We start from the raw sequence: 21746 nt of genomic DNA on the forward strand, positions 1-21746 counted from the left end.
GAGGTAAGAAGAGACAACTATCCAAAAAGGTATTTCATTTTTCATAAAGACTCTCAGTGATATTCTTGTAGCAGGCCTGTAAGACTGACATCACAATATACTCAACAAGTACGTACCACGGTATGAAACATGAATAACATTTAAAGGAACTAATTAGATAAAATACAGTGCACATGAGGAATTGAGTTTGTAAGAGGAAACAGAGATACCAGAGGAAGGAAGAATTACTTAATGATTGATGGGAGGTAAATTCTAAGAGAACAATGCAGACTGTTTTGTGTAAATATAAATTACATGGGATTCACTTTAGGACTTTCCTAAACGAAACTGAAAGAATGTCACCTGAGAGTTTTTTTTTAACATCAGTATTGTTCATTAATTACCTAAGTGTTTGAATCTCAATTTCAGAATTACTGATTTGGGTTAACATGGATGCCATAACTCTGGAGAATTATCTTTGCAGAAACCACAGAACTTTCTATTCTGTCTTCACTTGGGGTCCCATATCTAACAGGGTGTCATGGATTGAACTGTGTCCCCCCAAAATATGTGTCAACTTGCCTAGGCCATTATTCCCAGTATTGTGTGACTGCCCACAATTTGTCATCTGATGTGATTTTCCTATGTGTTGTAAATCCTACCTCTATGTTAATGAGGCAGGATTAGAGGCAGTTGTGTTAATGAGGCAGGATTAAATCTACAAGATTAGGTCGTGTCTTAAATCAATCTGTTTTGAGATATAAGAGAGAAGTGAGCGTAAAAGAAAGAAGTAAGCAGAGAGACATGGGGACCTCATTACCACCAAGCAAGAAGAGCCAGGAGTGTGTGTCCTTTGGACTCAGGGTCCCTGCACTGAGAAGCTCTTTGATCAGGGAAGATTGATGACAAGGACCTTTCCCCAGAGCTGACAGGAGAGAAAGCCTTCCCCTGGAGCTGACACCCTGAATTTGGACTTCTAGCCTCTTAGACTATGAGAATAAATTTCTCTTTCTTAAAGTCATCCACTGGTGGTAATTCTGTTACAGCAGCACTAGATGACTAAGACAGAATTTGGTACCAGGAGTAGGGTGCTGCTCTAACAGACACCTAAAATTTGGAAACAGTTTTGAAACTGTGAATGGATAGAGGCTGGAAGAGTTTTAAAGTGCCTAATAGGAAAAGCCTAGGTTGCCTTGAAGAGACTGCTGGTGCAATTATGGATGTCAAAGACAATTCTGGTGAGGACTTGGAAGTGAAAACAGCTGTCACAGTGGAGACGGTGCAGGTGGTGAGAAACGGCAGCAGCAGAACAAGGAGATGAGTGCAAGACGGCACTGGAGCTGACTCATGGAGAGAGCTGAGTGCCTTTTGCAGGAAGGTTCCTGGCGGAATGGGGTGCCTCTGAGCACTTATTGGTGGAGCTAGGCTTGCTGACCCATGGGGCAAGAGAGCGAGTGCTTTCCGGCCGAAGTTTACTGGCTGAGTGAGGTCCGTCCAGGCTAAAGAGCTTTGGAATACTTACCCCAGCAGATCAGATGCCAGGTGATGAGGGCTAAGGGGCTGAGAGGCCAAGGAACCAGGAAACAGAAGCTGAAGAGACAAGGAACAAAGGAAGTAGAACTGCCTCCATCTCAAAGGGTACATCTCTGGGGTCTCAAAGGGTGGAGCTGCCACTCAGATGGACTAGGAGAATGGGACCAACCAAATGGTGAGGGAGCAGAGTTGCCTTTCCACTGGGCCTGGGAGGCACAGCTGAAGTCTAGAGCCTAGGGAACTCCACTCAGAATCTGGTGAGTGTGGCTAATATCTAGAGTCTAGGGGGCAGGGCCATTGCCCAAATGATCTCAGAGAGCAGAGTACTATTTTCAAGCCTTGAGAGCTAATGTAATTTGCCTAATGTCAATGCTGGCACGTTTCAGGGAATAGGGAAACCCAAGGAGAGGAAGAGTGACAGGTGAACAGCCAGTCGGTGGAGCAGTCAGAACACATACATTTATCGGTTAAGTTGCCCCAACTTATATGGGCATGGTTCCCGGTGCCACAAAACAATTACAATAATAACATCAAGATCACTTATCACAGATCACCATAACAGATATAATAATAATGAAAAAGTCTGAAATATTGCAAGAATTCTCAAAATGTGATACAGAGACATGAAGTGAGCACATGGTGTTGGAAAAATGGTGCTAGTAGACTTGTTCAATGCAGGGTTGTCACAAACATACAGTTTGTAAGAAACACAAATTTCGAAGTGCAATAAAGCAGAACACAATAAAATGAGGTATGCCTGTATTATTATCCTCATTTTAGAGACAAGGAAACTAAGGCAAATGAGGTTACATAATTTACTCTAGGTAACAGATCAGTAGCAGGCAGAACTGGGATTCAAACCCAACTTTTCACAGCTTGGACTCTTAAACCTATAAGTATATTAGCAAATCAAATTGAGAAGAGACTGACCATACTAGACTGACCTAGTATGAATTGGATCAAATAGTTTTAAGTAAACAACGGAAAAAAGGGAAAAAAATAGCATCAGATGTCTTTAAAGATTAAATCCACCGCCATCGAGTTGATTCCAACTCATAACAACCCTATAGGACAGAGTAGAGCTGCCCCATAGAATTTCCAAGGAGCGCCTGGCGGATTTGAACTGCTGTCTTCTTGGTTAGCAGCCACAGCACTTAACCACTACGCCACCAGGGTTTCCCTTTAAAGACTAGAGCTTTGTAATTCATGATGGTGATGCAAAACTGGTGCTTAAACAGCAACTTTAGTCTTTGCAAGGACCTTCAGAGATCATCTAGTGTAATCTAATTCATCATCCCACTAATAAAGGAACAGAGCCTGCTCAAATCTTATGGCTTGTTAAAATCTGATTCTCTTTACATTTCTATCCAGTGTTCTTCCATTATAATATATGAGATGGTCACCTGATCATACATGTATTTATATTTCCTAAAGGTAAGAATTTGAACACTGTTAAGTCTGTTGTATAAACTATTTCTTGAAATAAATTAAGAGAAGGCTTAGAAATCTTTTAGTTGTACAGGGCAATATTTAAAAACTATTTTAACCAGGGTAATTTTTCAACTGAATTTATCTTGTATTATGGTAAGTGTGATTATTTTAGTATTTTAATTTGAAAGTCATTTGTAAAAGTCTGTGTTGCTGATAATCAGTTAATTAGTATAATAACTACTTTTGCTAATCAAGCTACTTAATTATATCACAGAATTAGAAAAAAATTAAAGAAATGGAGAGGGGGAGCAGTTTTACCTTACTAAATTTTGCTGCACACATTCAACCTTCATTAAAATTTGGACAGCAGTCTGAGAGCGAATGTAGGCTTTCAACCTGAAATAAAAATGTCATATTGAAGGAAGCATACTTGATTTTTAATATATTTTAGGAGTGTCTCATGAAGACCATGCATTTAAGAGCAGCTAATAATAATTAAAATTCATCTAACCAAGCACAGAAAAGGGGTTAGAAATATTTTCTAGCCAAGATCTAAATAAAAAATTACCTTTCTTCTCTCTTTTCAATTAAATAGCTTAACTTAAGAAATACCTACTTGAGTAGATTAATCTGGCTATTTTATCTTGTTTTAAACTTTTTTTATTCCATTTAGTGACAGATACCTAACAAATACTCAAAAACATTTATCAAAACATTGCCAAATGTCTTACTGTCAGGTATGTGACTAATGGTAACAAGTGGATTATCAATTACAGGGAAAAATAACCAAAAGACAAAAAAAAAAAAAAAACAAAAAAACACACAACTATAATAGCAGTCCCAAAGACACTGGTTGATATCGGACATGGATCCAGTTCACTTGGGTACTGGCCTGTGTCAAATGAAGAATGAGACTTAACTAGAACTGGATCAAAGATTTTAGAACCCACTCAGTCTAAATTGTAAACACCAGGTTACTCTGGAACCAAACCACGCATTCATATTCTAAGCATCATCTGGTGAAAGGAAGTCAGCTGGGTTCCTGCCTAGGACTGCTAATAACTCACACTCTTAATCATAGCTTCCTTTTTTGGGGAGCTGCCCACTGTGTGCTAGGCCCTATACTAGGTGCTTTATATGTTATTTCCTTTAAGCATCATAACAACCCTATCTAGTAGGTATTATCATTCCCATTTTACTGATGGAAAAAATCAAGGCCCAAAAGTTAGGTAACTCCCTCCTGATCACATAGCTAATAATGGACAGAGCCAGCTTTTTTAACCCAGATATTCATGACCAAATCTTTCCTTTATGCTATGTTAGCCACTTTTGTTCATGCTGTATTTCTGGACAGGAGGCAAAGTGTACTTTACTGAGTTCTACAAAGACTTGGGATGATCAGGATTTCCTGTCTTTGGCAGTTACTTGGAAACTCTTAATTTTCATTTCAGGGTGTTTGGTTCACCTTGAAAGGCAGTTTACTACAAGGGTAAAGAGTGCAGACTCTGATGCCAGATGGCCTGGGTTTGAATCCTGACTTTCCCACTTATTAGCTATATGGAGTTACTTAACCTTTTTATGCTTCTTGGGACAAACATTTTCGGATTCTCAGGTTTCTCGGGAGGCTACTTCTCCCACTTAAAAGTACATGTTGCCCTCCAGTGGGGGCTTGTGTAACGATGTAAAATAAAAGAAACATTCTTTGGCAAAAATTCTCTAAGGTAGAAGGCTTAAGTATGAGGTAGTGCATCCAGGGAGTGTGACTGGGTCAAACTTTTGTCTCTTTTGGCTTTTGTACAGCTAGATAATCCTTATAAGCATATTTATGGCTTCCTGGGTAATAGCTATGGAGCCCTGGTGGGTTTGGATTTTTTGTGAGCGTGCATATTTGGAAAATGAATGTACAAAATGGAAGGTGCCACCCTCCAAAGATTCTTGGGACAGAGCCCACTAAACATTGCTCCAGACTATAGCCAATATTTTGTGGGAAAATGTATGCTTGCGTGAAATTTTCAAAATCCATATTACCAACAAAAACCTGAATACAATTAGTAGGCACACATTCCACTACTGAAAACACATGCCATCAAAAAAAAAAAAAAAAAATTCAAAATACGAAAAAATTGTAGCTTAAAAGGGTTAACCACTTTAAGGCTCAGTTTTCCCACCTGTAAAATGGGTATAACAATGGTAATCTATCTTATAGGGTTACTGTAAATATTAAATGAATTAATACATGAAAGATGCTTCAAAGTGTATCTGAACACAGTGAACAGTAAACGTTCCTGATTCACAATGAGAAAACTTTGATTAAATGCCAAAGAAATGAGGCAGAAATTAAATTACACTGACACATCACATTCTAAAAAAACATCATGGCTTTACACAATAAGTATGCACATAACAAGTACCTGAACTTTCTTTTAATAATTACATAAAGTTACATTTTTTAAATATACCTTTGACGAATTACAGGATCAGACTTTTCAGGATCAATGTAAGTTTTTAGGATTTCATTAATAGTTTTATTATCCGGTACCCTTCCCAGAAAAGGAAAAAGAAAAGAAAACCCAGATTATTATTTATAATTTTCTACTAAAGGTGTCAGAATTACTAAATCTTGTGGCTTTTCTGCTTGAATAACTGAACACAGACCTTTTATTTTAATCTTGGCAAAATATAACACCCTTTTAAGCAAAAATTATTAGGAAAAAGTTCAAAAAGACTTCTTGGACACACTTAACAAGGTCTTAAAGAACAACATTTTGAGAAGCTCCCCATAAATCTATTATAAAAATGCGAAGCTTCTTTCAGAACACACCTGTGCTCACACATGAACGAAGTCAGGACGTGAGACTTTACAAAATCAAAACACTTACAGAAGGTTTCAGATGATGTTAATTTCACTGAATGCTCAAATGTATTCATTCCGATTCAAAAAGCCAAATTAAGAAATTCATATGAACTTTCCTGGAAACAAAGTGTTTTATGTTTTCCAACTTTTCCATGTGTATATTGTTTTAAACTATAAAGTTGTAGAAGCAAAATTAAGACATTGTTTTGACATAGTAATTTTCCTCTATCATTCATACATGCCCATATATACTATTGTGTTATATACTCGATCTGTAAAACATTAGTCCTTCCCCATCTTTAGTCTAGTATGGGAGTTCAAATAAGAAAGTCCTTCACTAAAATCCACACGACAAGTACAGAGGACATTTGAACTACTTAAAAAGCAACTTTAAATTTTCCCTAACCCAAACAATTAAACAGTATACAACCATTAAAAATTCTTTAATGATACTTGAAAATGTTCACATGAAAAAAGTAGGACAACAAACTGTTTATGCAAATTAACTCCAATTATGTGTGTACGTGTGTTGTATATATATATACAACACACGTATATGGACACCCTGATGATGTAGTGGTTAAGCACTATGGCTGCTAACCAAAAGGCTGGCAGTTCAAATCTACTAGGTGCTCCTTGGAAACTCTATGGGGCAGTTCTACTCTGCCCTATAGGGTTGCTATGAGTCGGAATCGACTCGAAGGCAACAGATTACGTATATATATACACACACATATATATAATTGTCTGAGGGACACACAACGATGTTACGAGCAGTAAACTTTGCATAGTAGAACTTTGGGTCATTTTTCATTTCTGTTCTTTTTAGGATTTTTTTTCCCCTTGAGAATTACATCAAGGCATTTTTATAATGTATATGCACTATTTGAAGAGAAGCGAATACCCTATACAACCACCCAGCTTAAGAAACAGAAAAGGTTCAGCCCCTTTGATTCTCCCAGCACTCCTCCCCCTGCCAAAGTAACCACTATCATTTTTATGCTAATCTTTTCTTTAGAGTTTTACTACCTCCTTATGTATGCCCCTCGAAGAGTACTGTTCAGTTTTTATTTTCTAAGTCTAAACACAAAATCAAACTGTGTGTAGTCTTCTATAATTTGCTTTTTTCATTCAACTTTGTTTCTGAGATTCATCCATGCTGATGTATATAGCTGCAGTTCACTCATTTTCTGTGGTATTTTGCATTTCACTGTGTCAATTTATGAAAACTTAAACTATCGATTCTATTATTGACAAACATTTGGGTTAACAGTCTATTTTAAACAGAAAGCCTTAAAAACAAATCAGTTCTTAAAAAACAAACAGGAACAAAAAAATCAGTTTTTAATATACAATAGTGACACTATACCTTTTTTCTACGTACACAGCTTGACTTTGAGGGAACAGGAGCTTCACATGCCAACAAAACTGTTGGTTTCTAAGACAGAAAATTATCATGTGAGTGCCAAGGCAGAAAATAAAAGTCTGGATGCAAATCATACTTCATGAATTTACATTTTAACAATTCAAAAACAGTCTCAGAATTTAACATCTTTTCTCTAAAAAACAATTTTCTCCTTTCTAGGATTTTAGATGTTATGCTTCTGAAACAACATACTTAAAAAAGAATTTTCAAGAAGAAAAACAAAACAAAACAAAAACAAAATGAAGACATTCTGAATTCCAAGGACTTCACTATGAGAAGGAAATTTCTCATAGTTCAGGGGCTTTTTAGAACAGTTTGGTACCACTTTAAGTTTACAAATACATTTCCTCATGACTAACAATGAGCTGATGTTTTTGCCTGACTAGTGTGGAAATTAGGTGAATGAAGTATTGTCTGGTTGAGTCCAGCTGGCTGCAGATACACTTCTGAGGCATGAGTACGTGTATTCAGTAGCTAAATAGTAGACAACAAGTTGGTTGCTAAGCAGAATGCATCTGAGTTAGAGTCTCTTTGCTTTCTGGTTTAAACTGGCTTGATGTAGGGCTGACAGTAATAATTTATGAAATGTCTAACTGCAGAGAAATTACCACGTTGTACTTAACAAATCAAAATTTGGTGACAGTAGACACCATTCCTTTTTAAAAAATATTTAATGCTCAAAATACAGAATCCTTTACAGAAATGTAATCATCTTCACTAAATGATGGCTTTACATATGTTTTCTTTAGAAGAAATTTCTAAAAAGCTACTGGCAATTTAATGGCTGGCAGCATGCCCTCCACGCAATGGCCAGTATCTCCTTTAAATCTACCCCTTAGCAGCAGGACTCAAAAATCTAAAATTATTTTTTAATTTTCCTTTTTATTGCGCTTTAAGTGAAAGTTTACAAATCATCACGTCAGTCTGTCATACAAACATTTAGATACACCTTGCTATATAATCCTAGTTACTCTGCCCCTAATGAGACAGCACACTCCTTCTCTCCACCCTGTATTCCTGCGTCCATTCAGCCAGCTACTGTCCGCCTCTACCTTCTCATTTCCCCTCCAGACAGGAGCTGTCCACATAATCTCACCTGTCTACTTGAGCCAAGAAGCTCACTCCTCACCAGTATCATTTCTATCTTACAGGCCAGTCCAATCCCTATATGAAGAGTTGACTTTGGTAATGGTTCCAGTCTTGGACTAACAGAAGGTCTGGGGACCATGACTTCCGGGGTCCTTCTAGTCTCAGAATTTGAGATCTGCATCCCACTGCTGTCTGTTGTGTTCCCTGTCAGGGCAGTCATCAGTTGTAGCTGGGCACCATTTAGTTCTTCTGGTCTCAGGCTGATGTAATCTCTGATTTATATAGCCCTTTTTCTATCTCTTGAGCTCATAGTTACCTTGAGCCTTTGGTGTTCTTCGTTCTCCTTCGCACCAGGTGGGTTGAGACCAATTGATGCATCTTAGATGGCCGCTTGCTAGCATTTAATACCCCAGATGCCACTCACCAAAGTGAGATGCAAAACGTTTTCTTTACAGATTTTATTATGACAATTGATCTAGATGTCCCCTGAAACCATGGTCCCCAAACCCCTGCCCCTGCTACATTGGCCTTCAAAGTGTTTGGTTGTGTTCAGGAAATTTCTTTGCTTTTGGTTTAGTCCAGATGCACTGACCTCTCCTGTACTGTGTGTTGTTTTTCCCTTTACCTAAAATAGTTCTTGTCTACTATCTAATTAGCGAATACCCTTTAAAATTATTTTCTTTTAATATAATCTAGTACAAGGTCTTCCACTGAACATTTATGTGAGTTAGTCAAACTTTTGGAAGAAGAGAATGACCATAAACTAAATAAAAATCCTCCCATTAAGGCAAGTCATTGCAGATCTGTATATGGTAGTTTTCTTTAACAACAAGGCAGTTTCTGGCACTAGATAGAGAAAAACATGCTTAATTATGTTTACAATGACAGTGCCACTTATCATACAAGGAGTAAGCATGTCAACAAAACCATGAAGCACCCCCTTGACTAATCAGAAGGCCAGATGCCTAAAATCTCTGGGGAAAACACTTAAAACAAAAAAACTTGTGAATGCAAATGCAACAGCTACTAGTTTTAAATAAATAATTCTTCCAAAATGAAACAACTTGCAACGTTCATTATCTGTTAAACTGGCATAGCACAGTTTACCATCAAGAGTCTTGGAGAGAGCATGTTTCTCTTTTAGTAAGGAAAAACAACCGAAAGCCATTTTGTTAATCTTGATACATAATACGGTTTCTTTCTAAATATATTTGTTTTTCCATACTAAGTTACAGGGACAGAATGAATCACTGACTTGTCATCTTGTGAAACCGTAACTCATATTCAACTGTCTCAATCATTGCTTCGGTAATTTCAAGAATCATTCACCTTTACCAACATTCGGCAGACCCTAAGTACTTCCAGAAGGTACTTAACATTCCAAACACAAAGACAGGAAGGCCCTTACAAATTCTTTCACTTGTTGTACTTACCTAGTTGTGGTTATAATGAAGTCCTTAATTACTACATAAGCACACACATACATACACGCATGCACATATACAATTATGACTAAATTTTTCTTCTACATTTGGCTTCAGTTCAAGAGTGACATTTGAAAAGTGCATGTTTACTTTTAATAATTGTGATCTTGAATTATTTCAAAAAACAAAGTAAAAGAATAATATAAACAATATTCATGAATTCACATTCATATTTAATAAACTAACAGCATGCCATATTTGCTTGGGATGCTTTTTTTTTCTCGTCAGAAATAAAAGGTTATAAATATGGTTGATGGCCCTTTACATTGTTCCTTGATTCAATTCCCTCCCCCCCCCCACCATAAGAGGTAACTACCTTCCTGAAGTTGGCTGTGTATTCTTGTTATGTATTTTTAAGATATATATATGTACGTATGTGTACATATATATATGCACACACATATATATACACATATCTATAAACAATATAGTTTTGTGTTATTTTAACATTTATTTAAATGCTGTCATACTAAAAATATCCTATGCCTTACTTTTTCATTCATACTATGTTTTAGAGATTTACTTATAACATAGATTTAGTTCATTAATTTTAATTGCTGTTTAGTATTCCATTGTGTGAACAAAGCCAAATTATATCCATTCTTTACTAATGAACATTATGACTGCTTCTGGTTTTTTTGCATTTGTTCTTTCATATTACAGCAGTTATTAGTTGCCGTCGAGTACATGCAGAAAGCTATTATCTACTTCTACTGGTACAAACAGTTAAGTGCTCAACTACTAGCTGAAAGGTTGGTAGTTTGAACTCATCCAGAGGCGCCTCAGAAGACAGGCCTGGCAATCTGCTTCCAAAAGATCACACCCTTGAAGACCCCATGGAACAGCTCTACTCTGAACATATGGGGTAGCTATAAATTGCAATCCACTGACAGCAACTAAACAACTGATACATAGAGCTACGAGTTTTTACTGAAAAACTGCCTGTACTTGTTTTACTCTATGTGGTAAAAGAGGCATTTTGAGAACAGTAATTCAGAGTTAAGTGGTTTAAGTGCGAGTGGGCAGAAAGGGGTTGAACGGCATTGTATAAAGAATTCCTGACATGGTTAACTTAATTATCTCTAAAGTAGTTTCCAATTCTTTAGCATTCCTGAAATTCATGAAAATCCTGGCATGGGTGATCAAATCTCTTCCAAAGACTCAAAAAATTAAGTTTGTTTCCTGTTTTTCATAATTTTATATAGTGATATATCAAGGAAAGATCATAAAACAGTATGTCCCATTAAACAAACACATACACAAACACTGAAATTCCAACAATATTACTTGTGGGTGGTGGGACTGTGTAATTTTATGTCTTTTTATAAGTTCTTAAAAGAATATATTTTGTAAAGGAAAAAAAATTCATATCTCAGTGAGTATCTCTGTGCATATTTCTGTATTTTAGATTATTTTGTAAGGACAGATTCCAAGGAGAATCATTAGGGACAGTGATCTGGTGGCACAGTGGTTAAGGGCTTGGCTGCTAACTGAAAGATTGGCAGTTCGAATCCACCAGCCGCTCCATGGGAGAAAGATGTGGCAGTCTGCTTCCATAAAGACTACAGTGTTGGAATCTAGAGTATATGCAGCAGTTCCACCCTGTCCTATAGTCACTATGAGTTGCAATAAACTCAATGGCAATAGGTTTAGTTTGGTTCGGTTTACAATGACTAGGAAAGGACTGGGTTTCTCAGCCTCCGCACTACTGGGCTGTCCTGAACATTGTTGGCTGCTCAGCAGCACCCCAGGCCTCCAACAAAATGCCTTCAACTATAATGTCATTGTGCTCTTGGCCTATTTATCAAAATTCTCAAGAATGAAAATACCATACCTAAAATATTCCAATTAACTTAGGCACCTCAAGGAACTATATTTAGTTGACAATACACTATGAAGTAATGGTAGCAATTATTGAACCTTAATGTTCCCTTTGGACAACTCAATAAAGTAACAGAAACACTGATCCAGGGACGGATTAACCAGTAAGCAAGGTATGCCATGGGCTTACTTATGCTTACTTACTAATCTGTAGGGCACAGTTTCACCAGTTTTTCACCATATCAAAGATTTGAAATTGTGCACTACAGATTAGTAAGTAAATACAAGTAAGTCGACGTGTACCTTGGTTATTAGGTAATCCATCCCTGAACCGACTTCCTCTGAGTCCTATGAAACTAATGTAACTACTCATGCATAGCAAAGCTTCTCTCCCCCTCCCCCAAATGTATATTTGTCAATGGAGGCAGTATCACTCCAAGGGGGTAAACACTGGCTGTTGCAAAGGTGAAAAAAATCCTAGATATTACAATGGTTTGTGGTCCACCAAAGGGCCACTGTACATAAAGAGATATAAAGTAAGTCCATGCTATCAGAATATCACGGGAGGGGGGATTATGGAAAAAATGTCTAATTAGGTTCTGAGGCCAGGGGGAAAGTGAAAGGGGTGTGTGTCAGTAATAATGAAAAAAAAGTCCAGAAACACACTGAGAACTGAGATAGATGGTACATGTATTATATGATCAAAAATACATATACTTTATTTCAGTTAGTTAATATGGGGTACTTATTTACTAACCCTTGCTTACTAAAAACTGTTAAAGATCATTTTCTACCATATTTTCATTCTGTGGGAGATAGGGGGCTGGTTCTATACCTGTAAACCAAACCAAACCAAACCGATTGCTGTGACGTCAATTCCAATTCACAGTGACCCTACAGGATAGAGTACAATTGCTACACAGGGCTTCCAAGGCTGTAATCTTTACGGAAGCAGACAGACTGCCACATTTTCCTCCCATGGGGCGGCTGATGGGTTTGAGCTGCCAATCTCTCAGTTAGCAGCTGAATGCTTAACCACTGCATCATCAGGGCTCCTCTTCTACACCCATATACTCAATTATTCTTTTGACTTCATGATTTAAAATCGCCCGTTCTCATCTCTAGAGAGGACCAGGCAAGGCAGACTTTTTTAGGGTACTAAGTCAACCACCAACCCTGGGTGCTGCTTTTTTCCTGTTTTATGAGAGCAGTATAGGGTTTTCATATGAAAGCACCCTGTTTTTTTATTGATACTGTATGCAGCAAAAATGCTCAATACACTGTAATGTCCGGAAGTAGAACAGGGAGAGGTTACACAGACTCTAGGTTTGAGTCCCACTCTTAAAAATATTACTTATAAGACCCTGAACAAGACATTGTAATTCCCCTGTGCCTCTGGTTATCTCACAATAATATGGCGATAACACTTATATTCATACCATAGAATTCAATGAGTAAACACATGTCAAATGCTGAGAACATACCCACTGAAAAATGTTAGCCACTGCTGTATTATCACTGTTATAACTCTACACACGATTCAATGACCTAAATTATGTTGCTTAGAATGGAAATACTGACAATAGTTTTTAGAATATTCTGCATGAGTTCGTAATCAAACTCTGCTTTCACTCAACTTAGTATCTCGCGGCTACAGAAGAGACTAGACATGTAGATTAATACTAGATTGTAAAGGGCCCTCAATGGGCTGCTAAAAAGTACAGATTTTACCCTGTAGTTAATGCAGCAACAAAAAGGGTTTTAAAGAAAAGTCATATGAAGGGCTTAGAGGGAGAGCCATCATCCCACCACTTAACTCTCCCAATAAGTGTTTCCATAGTATATTCAGGACACCAACTTTTCAGCCCTTGTTTGCAGTTATTAAGAGAAGTATTCCCTATTACTTTTGAGAATCACATAGGCATATCATACCAGTTCTAAACAGGCGTTCTCTTTCAACCTATGATTTTTAAATACAGGTGACTCCACGAGATAAGCAAAAGCTAGTCTTTCCACATCAGAGTACTATAAAACCCATTGCTGTCGAGTTGATTCCAATTCATAGAGACCCTATAGGACAGAGTAGAACTGTCCCAGATGTTTTCCAAGGCTGTAATCTTTATGGAAGCAGACTGCCACATCTTTCTCCCCCAGAGCAGCTGGTTGGTTCAAACTGCCAACCTCTGGTTAGCATTCAAGCACTTAATCACTGTGCCACCAGGACTCCACTTATTAAATTACCAAAGTTTACAGGGTCACTACAAGTCAGAATCAACTCAATGGCAATGGATTTTTTTGTCTTTTTATAGCTTATGAAAATTACCAGTAGATCTTTTCAACAAAGAGCATCAGTCAATAGAAATAGTAGTAACAGTAATGTTCTAAGGTCTTACACGTATTAATTCATTTACTCCTCGTAACTCTATGAGGTAAATATCATTACTATTCCACTTTACAGATGAGGACACTGAGGAAGAGGAAAAAAAAAGCCACCCCTCCCCCGCCAAGGTCCTTACTCAGCTGGAAAGTGGCACAGCTGGTATTTAAACCCAGACACTATAACTCTGGAGTCCCTGGGTGGTGCAAACAGTTACCGTGCTTGGCTACTAACCAAAAGATTGGAGATTCAAATCCACTTAGAGGGACCTTGAAAGGAAATTCTGATATTTCCAAAATATCAGTCATTGAGAACCCTAGGCAGTACAGTTTTACTCTGACAGGGTCATCGGTGTTGAGTTTTTGGTCTCCTCTTTAGTAATGCTGAGGGAGAAGCATTCCTTCCAGTTATTTAGGGTGACTCAAACTGTTACCAGCAGCATCCTATGACCATGAGGATTAAACTGACACCACAGAAGGATGGAGAACCAGAAATAAACTGGATCCTTAATGACAACATCATCGAGCCACTGTAATTATTAACTCAGAAGCCCATCCTATCTCTGAATATGTACTTATGAGAGTTAGTATTTTCTCTTATAGTTCAAACCAGTGTGAACTGATATAGGGAGTAAAGTTTTCTTCTCTGTAGGTTTCTTATTTCATTAATAGAAAGAAAGAGAAACTAATCTTTAAATTATTATTATGAGGTTTAGAAGCAGCAAATAATACCTGAAGGAGTTTCAGAAATAAAGCATTTTGTTCTACTGTCAACTATAAAATCTTATATTAATTTAAATTTCAAAGAAAATTTACCAAATTTTGAAACCCCTCAGGGGAAAACAAATATAAAGAATATTTAAATAATCCTCCACTCACAGTCATTTCATCTGTTGGAAGATACTTCAATATCAAAATTGGAACAGTTTTCTCAAAAATAAACACAACTATTCCTCAAAGCGCAGTAGTTAAGGGCTTGGCTGCTAACCAAAAGGTCAGCAGTTCGAATCTACCAGCTACTCCTTGGAAAGAAACCCTATGACGCAGTATTACTCTGTCCTATAGGGTCACTATGAGTTGGAATTGACTCGGCGGCGACAGGTTTGGTTTTTTTGGTTTATTCCTCATAAAATCCATCTATTTTATTACGACTGGTACTGTGATAATTGTTTCTGGAAGAGTGAATACAAAGGATCTTTTTGTTATTTGTTATGGATTAAAATAATCCGAATTGAGGAGAATGAAAACCATATCTCACATTATTATAAAAATATTTTTAAAAGTTTCAGTTACATATTTTATATTCTTAAAAATTAGTACCACCACTACATGATAATAATAGGAAACAAGGTAACTATGTGGTATTGGCTTAAGTAGGGCAGTATATTAAGAAAATGGATGCAGTAGATGAAGACTGAAATAAAAATGTACATCTTGTGTCAAATAATTGATAAATGTTTGAGTACTTAATATAGCTGTTCTCAACTGGGAGTAATGCTAACCCTGGGGAGAGGGACATTTGGAAATGTCTGGGCAGCTCTGACTATTCCAAGACTGGGGAGCGCTTGAGGCATTTAGTGAGGGGCCAAGAATGCTAACCTTTCTGTAATGCATGGGGAAGTTCTATACAACAAAAACTTGGCCAGTTCAAAATGCCAATAGAGCCCCTACAAAGAAACATTAGAATGTAGAAAGGACAGCAGATGTATGTGTACAAAAAATGAATGCCAGCACTAAATACTGGCATCTGTTTCACATTAACTGTGGAGCAAATGTGTACTCTAGGAACTCGGGAGAAGAAGAAATCATGGAAGAGATGAGCTACCATGTGTACTTTCATGGATGGCTAAGAAATATGGAAATGTTTATGAACAGCGATAAGCCCATTTAGCTGAATATATTTAGAAATCAGGTTGTGACAAATTATGAAGATCCATACTCAGTAACGATCCCTGGTAGGAACAGGAAGATTTTTCTGCTCAAAGTATGACTCCACCCAAATTCCCCGGCATGGCATATAAGGCCCTACAAGGCCCAGCCCCAGTCAGCCTCTCCAGCCTCATCTCATCCCTTGTCACTTACTAACTCCCACCCTAGTTTCTAGGCATACCAAACTATTTACATTGTCCTAAATCTACCACTGTATGCTTTTGCATCTGATATTTTCACCACTAGATCATCCTTTCCCACCGGAGAAAACCTCTCCTTGTCCTTCCAAAATTTGTTCAGATTCTCTCTTCTCTGGGAGGCCTTTCCCATCCGCCATTCCCAATGAATAACACTCCCCCAAGGCTGGGGCAGTGAGCCTTCCCTTGTGCTCCCACAGCACCCACGTGTATTCCACCAGGGCACTAACAATACCACATGGTAAGAGTCTGCCCATTGTTTTCCCACTCACTGTGAACTACTAAAGAACAAGGGCAGTGACTTATTGCCATATATGCCTATGGTTTCTAGGTAAAGGAAATATCAGAATTATCTGGTGCTTTTTAAAAGTAAATATGCCCAAGTTCTACCTTGTTGTTTGCCACTGAGTTGATTCCAACTAATAGTAACCCTATATGACAGAGTAGATCTGCCCCATAGGATTTCCTAGAGCAGAATGCCAGGTCTTTTCTCCTGTGGAGCCGCTGGTGGGTTCTAACCACCGACCTTTCAGTTAGCAGTAGAGCACTTAACCATTGTTCCTCCAGGGCTCCTTAGCTCTACCTTACCAAACCAAACCCGTTGCCATCGAGTCGATTCCAACTCATAGTGACCCTACAGCACAGAGTAGAACTGTCCCATAGGGTTTCCAAGGAACTCCTGATGGACTTGAACTGCTGATCTTTTAGTTAGCTGCCATAGCTCTTAACAACTATGCCACCAGGGTCTCCTAGCTCTATTTTAGGCCCAAGAAATTGTAACTGGAGCCCTGGTGGGACCGTGGTTAAAGTGATAGACTGCTAACCAAAAGGTCGGCAGTTCGAAACCACCAGTGACTCCACGGGGGAAAGATGTGGCAGTCTGCTTCTGTAGAGGTTTATAGCCTTGAAAATTCTATGGGGTTGCTGAGTTGGAACTGACTCGACAGCAGTAGGTTTGGTTTTGGGTTTTTTGGTGGTTAGGTCCAGGTAATTGAATGTTGAAATCACCCCACAATTAATTTTTGTTGTCGTTCAGAAACAGTTTTTTTTTTTAATATTTTAGTGAATTTTTGGTGAAGGTTTACACAGCAAGTTAGGTTCCCATTTGACGATTTCCATATAAATCGTTCAGTAACATTAGTTACATTCATCACAATGTGTCATCATTCTTTTTAATTGAGTTCTGTTTTTTCCATTTCCAGAACTCTAGTTTCCCTGCCCCATTATCTTCTCATCTTTGCTTTTGAGTAATTGTTGACCTTTTTGTCTCATACAGATGGTTTTTAAGTAGAGCACTGGTATTACAGGTAATATCCTCTATTATGTGTGCTACTACTCTGCTATCTCACTAAAAGGTGATCTCAGGGCATAGGCTCGATTCTAAGTTTAAAGGGTGTTTTAGGAAATCTTCTGTTCTCTACTGTTCCAGTTTGTCCTTTTTTTTTTTTTTAAAGAGTTTGAGTTCTGCTCCACAATTTTCTTTCATTTGATCTGGGACCATCTATTGTGACTTGGTTAGAACAGTCAGTAGTGGTAGTCAGACACTGGTCTCAGGGTAGATAAAGTCGTGGCTCGTGTAGACTCATTTCTTCTCTGAGCTTTTGGTTACCTTCTTACTGTTTTGCTCCTGGCAAGTAGAAACCAGCAGTTATATTCTAGATGGCTGCTCCCAAGCTTTTAAGACCCCAGACGCTACTCACTTCACTAGGATGCACATCATGATTAATGTGAACAATGTTATGCCAACTGACTGAGTTGTCCCATAAGACTACGGTCCTAAGTTTTCAAACCAGAAAAACCAATCAAGGAGTATCTGAACAGATGAGTTGTGGGATGACATCAAGGACATCATATATAAGAAAGCAAAAGGTCATCATTAAAAAGACAGGAAAGAAAGCAAAGAACAAAATGGATGTCAGAAGAGATTCTGAAACTTACTCTTGAATGTAGAGTAGCTAAAGCAAATAGAACAAACATGGAGTCAAAGAGCTTAACAGAAGATTTCAAAGGGCAGCTAGAGAAAACAAAGAAAAGTATTATAATGAAATGTGCAAAGGCCTGGAGTTAGGAAACGAAAAGGAAGAACGTGATCGGTAGTTGTCCTCCCTTGTCCATGGTTTTGCTTTCCGCAGTTTCAGTTACCTGTGGTCAAACGCAGTTAACAATAAGGTACTTTGAGAGAGAGACCACAGTCACTTAATTTTTTTTACAGTATATTGTTAAAACTCTTCTATTCTACTACTAGCGATTGTTGATAATCTCTTACTGTGCCTAATTTATAAATTAAACTTTATCATTGGTATGTATGTATAGGAAAAAAAAGAATATAGTATATATACGGTTCAGTACTATCCATGGTTTCAGGCATTCACTAGGGGTCTTGAAATGTTTACCCTGCAGATAAGGGGGGATTATTGTATTTCTGGACTACCAGAAAAATGAACAAATCTGTCTTGGAAGAAGTGCAGCCAGAATGCTCCTTAGAAGCAAGGATGGTGAGACTTCATCTCACCTACTTTGGATATGTATGTTATCAGGAGGGACTAGTCTCTGGAGAAGGACACATCAGGCTCGGTAAAGTAGACGGTCAGCGAAAAAGAGGAAGACTCTCAATGAGATGGACTGACACAGTGGCTAAAACAATGGGCTCAAACACAGCAACGATGTGAGAATGGCCAAGGGCCAGGCAGTGTTTCATTCTGTTGTACACAGGGTCGCTAAGAGTTGGAATGGACTCAATGGCACCTAACAACAGTACTATATTTCTCAAGCTGAAAGAACTGAAGAAAAAATTCAAGCCTTGAGTTGCAATATGGAAGGATTCTATGGCCTCTATGGTATATACCTAGAAGTTGAACTGCTGGATCACAGGGTAGTTCGCTATCTACTTTTTTTGAGAAAGCACCATACTGCTTTCCATAGTAGTTCTACCACTTTACAGTCCTACCAGCAAGGGATAAGGGTCCCAATCTCCCCACATCCTCACCAATATTTGTTGTTATCTGTTTTATCACTGCCATTTTAGCCAGGGTAAGATGGTATCTTGCTGTAGTTTTGATTTGCATTCTAATGGTTAGTGAATGTGAACATCTCTTCATGTGTTTGTTGGCTGCCTGGATGTCTTCCTTGGTGAAGGTTCTGTCCGTGTCCTTCGCCCACTCTGTTTAAGTTTTTTGTCTTTTTGTTGCAAGTTTTCTATAAATTTTAGAGATTGGACTCTTACTGGATAAGTCGTTTCTGAAGATTGTTTCCCAGTCTGTAGGTTAGCTATTACTCTTTTAATAAAGTCTTTTGGTAAGCGTAAGTCTGTAACTTTTATGTGGTCCCATTTATCTATTTTGCCTTCTGTTCGTGCATTTGCTGCTATGTTTATTATCCTATTTTTACAAAAGATTAGGTCCCATAGTTTTCTCCCAGGAATTTTATGGTTTTAGGTTTAACATTTAGGTCTTTAATCTATTTGAGTTAGTTTTTCTGTATGATGTGAGGTATGGGTCCTGTTGCATTTTTCTGCAGGTAGATATCCAGTTTTGCCAGCACTATTTATTAAAGAGACTGTTTCTTTCCCACTGAATAGACTCGGACCTCTTGTCAAAAATCAGCTGTCCAAAGATGCTGGGTATAATTCTGAGTTCTCAGTTCTATTCCACTGGTCTATGTGTCTACTGTTGAGTCAATACCAGGCTGTTCTGATTATAGTGGCTATACAGTACGTTTTGATACTGGGGAGTGTGAGGCCTTCTGCTTTGGTCTTTTTCTTCAGTATTGCTTTGGCTTTTGGGGGTTTCTTTCCTCTCCTTCCCACACGAAGTTTTTCCATTTCAGTAAAGAATACTGTTGGGATTTGTAGCAGGACTGCGTTGTTATCTATAGAATGCTTTAGGCAGAAACGACATTTTCACTATATTAAGTCTTCCAATTCATGAGCATGGGATGTCTTTCCATTTTCGTAGGGGTCTTTTAGACTCCCACAGTAGTGTTTTATAATTTTCACTGTATAAGTCTTCTGTATTCCTAGTTAGGTTAATTTCTAGGTATTTAGTAAATGGTATTGTTTTCTTGATTTATACTCTTTGTTAGTGTAGAGGAACCTAACTGGTTTTTGCAGGTTGATCTTGTACCCTGCAACATTGCTAAATTCTTGTATTTAGCAGTTTTCTGGTAGAATCTTTAAGGTCTTCAATGTATAGGACCATGTCATCTGCAAATATAGTTTTACTTCTTCCCTTCTGATCTGGATACCTTCTATTTCTTTTCTCTTTCTGCTCTAGCTAGGACTTCCAGTGCCACGCTGAATAAGAGTGGTGATAATGGGCATCCTTGTCCCATTCCTGTTCTCAAAGGGAAGGCCCTCAGCCTTTCTCCATTGAGTATAGGGTCGGCTGTTGTTTTTGCACATGTATCCTTGATTATGTTGAGAAATTTCTACTACTATTTTGCTGGGAGTTTTTATGAGGAAAGGGTGTTGAATTTTTATCAAATGCCTTTTCTGCTTCAATTCATACGGTTCTTTTCCTTTGTTTTATTTATGAGGTAGCATACATTGATTGACTTTATAATGCTGAAATATCCTTGTAATCCTGCTATGAATCTCACTTGATCATGGTATATGATTTTTTTGATATGTTGCTGAAGCTTGTTGGCAAGAACTTTCTTGAGGTTTCCGCATCTATGTTCATAATCGATGTTGGTAACCACCCCTCCCCCCTTTTTCGTTGACGTTTTTGGCTGGTTTCAGTATCAGGGTCATGCTGACTTCATAGAAAGAGTTTGGTAGTAGTGTTCCTTCCTCTTCTATATTTCCGATGAGATTGAGTAGGGTTGGTGTCACTCTTCTTGGAATGTTTGGTAGAATTCTCCAGTGTACCCAAGATCTTTTTAGATGTTCTGTCTAAAATTGAATGTGGCATGTTGAAGTCCCTTTTGTCCTGAATGTTTTTTCTTGGTGATTTCTCAGAGATTACCACATACATTGCATTACACAATGTACAACTGCAGCAACATTTAACACATCAGCAACAGTTAACATACAACCTTAACATAATAAATCTATTCCTGATATGCTCCTCCCTCTCCCATTTCTGTTGGTGTCTCCATTAACATTAATATGTAACTTATATTTGATAAGTTTACTTTGTACTTGTTGTTAGGTGCCATCAAGTTGGTTCCAACTCATAATGACCCTGTGTACAAGGGAACAAAACACTGCCTGGTGCTGCGCCATCCTCACAATCATTGCTATGTCTGAGCCCATTGTTGCAGCCACTGTGTCAATCTATCTCGTTGAGGGTCTTCCTCTCCTTCGCTGACCCTCTACTTTACCAAGCACGAAGTCCTTCTTCAGGGGCTGGTCCCTCCTGATAATATGTCCAAAGTACGTAAGATGAAGTCTCACCATCCTCGCTTCAAAGGAGCATTCTGGTTGTACTTCTCTCAAGACAGATTTATTTGTTCTTCTGGCAGCCTATGGTATATTCAATATTCTTCGCCAACACCATAATTCAAAGGCATCAATTCTTTGCTGGTCTTCCTTATTCACTGTCCACTTTTTGCATGCATAAATAAGTACGTTGTACTTATTTCTTACAAACGTGATGTTGTACTGTTTGCGGGATTTAATTATCGAG

General features: G+C 38.0%; 1 protein-coding gene across 9 annotated transcripts in view; it reads right to left on the reverse strand.

The window, feature by feature from the left end:
- The window catches only part of ZNHIT6 (zinc finger HIT-type containing 6), an 84418-nt gene that overhangs the window by 37139 nt on the left and 25533 nt on the right, over positions 1-21746 (reverse strand). For 4 of the 9 annotated variants that reach the window (XR_010321431.1, XM_010591143.3, XM_003411206.4 and 1 more), the window contains 3 exons: positions 7167-7235; positions 5403-5483; positions 3262-3339 (listed from right to left, as the gene is read on the reverse strand). The exons of 1 other annotated variant lie outside the window; for it this stretch is intronic. Coding sequence is in view for 6 of the 8 variants with exons in the window: in XM_010591143.3 (XP_010589445.1) it covers positions 3262-3339; positions 5403-5483; positions 7167-7235 (228 nt within the window). In the remaining 2 variants the exon portion in view is untranslated. Of the gene's footprint in view, positions 1-1501; positions 1570-3261; positions 3340-5402; positions 5484-7166; positions 7236-21746 lie in introns of all 9 variants that reach the window. 4 more of the 9 variants (XR_002786051.2, XM_023549413.2, XM_064282185.1 and 1 more) reach the window with 3 other exon arrangements.

Source organism: Loxodonta africana, chromosome 3 (assembly GCF_030014295.1).
Source record: "Loxodonta africana isolate mLoxAfr1 chromosome 3, mLoxAfr1.hap2, whole genome shotgun sequence".
NCBI classification, from domain to species: Eukaryota; Metazoa; Chordata; class Mammalia; order Proboscidea; family Elephantidae; genus Loxodonta; species Loxodonta africana.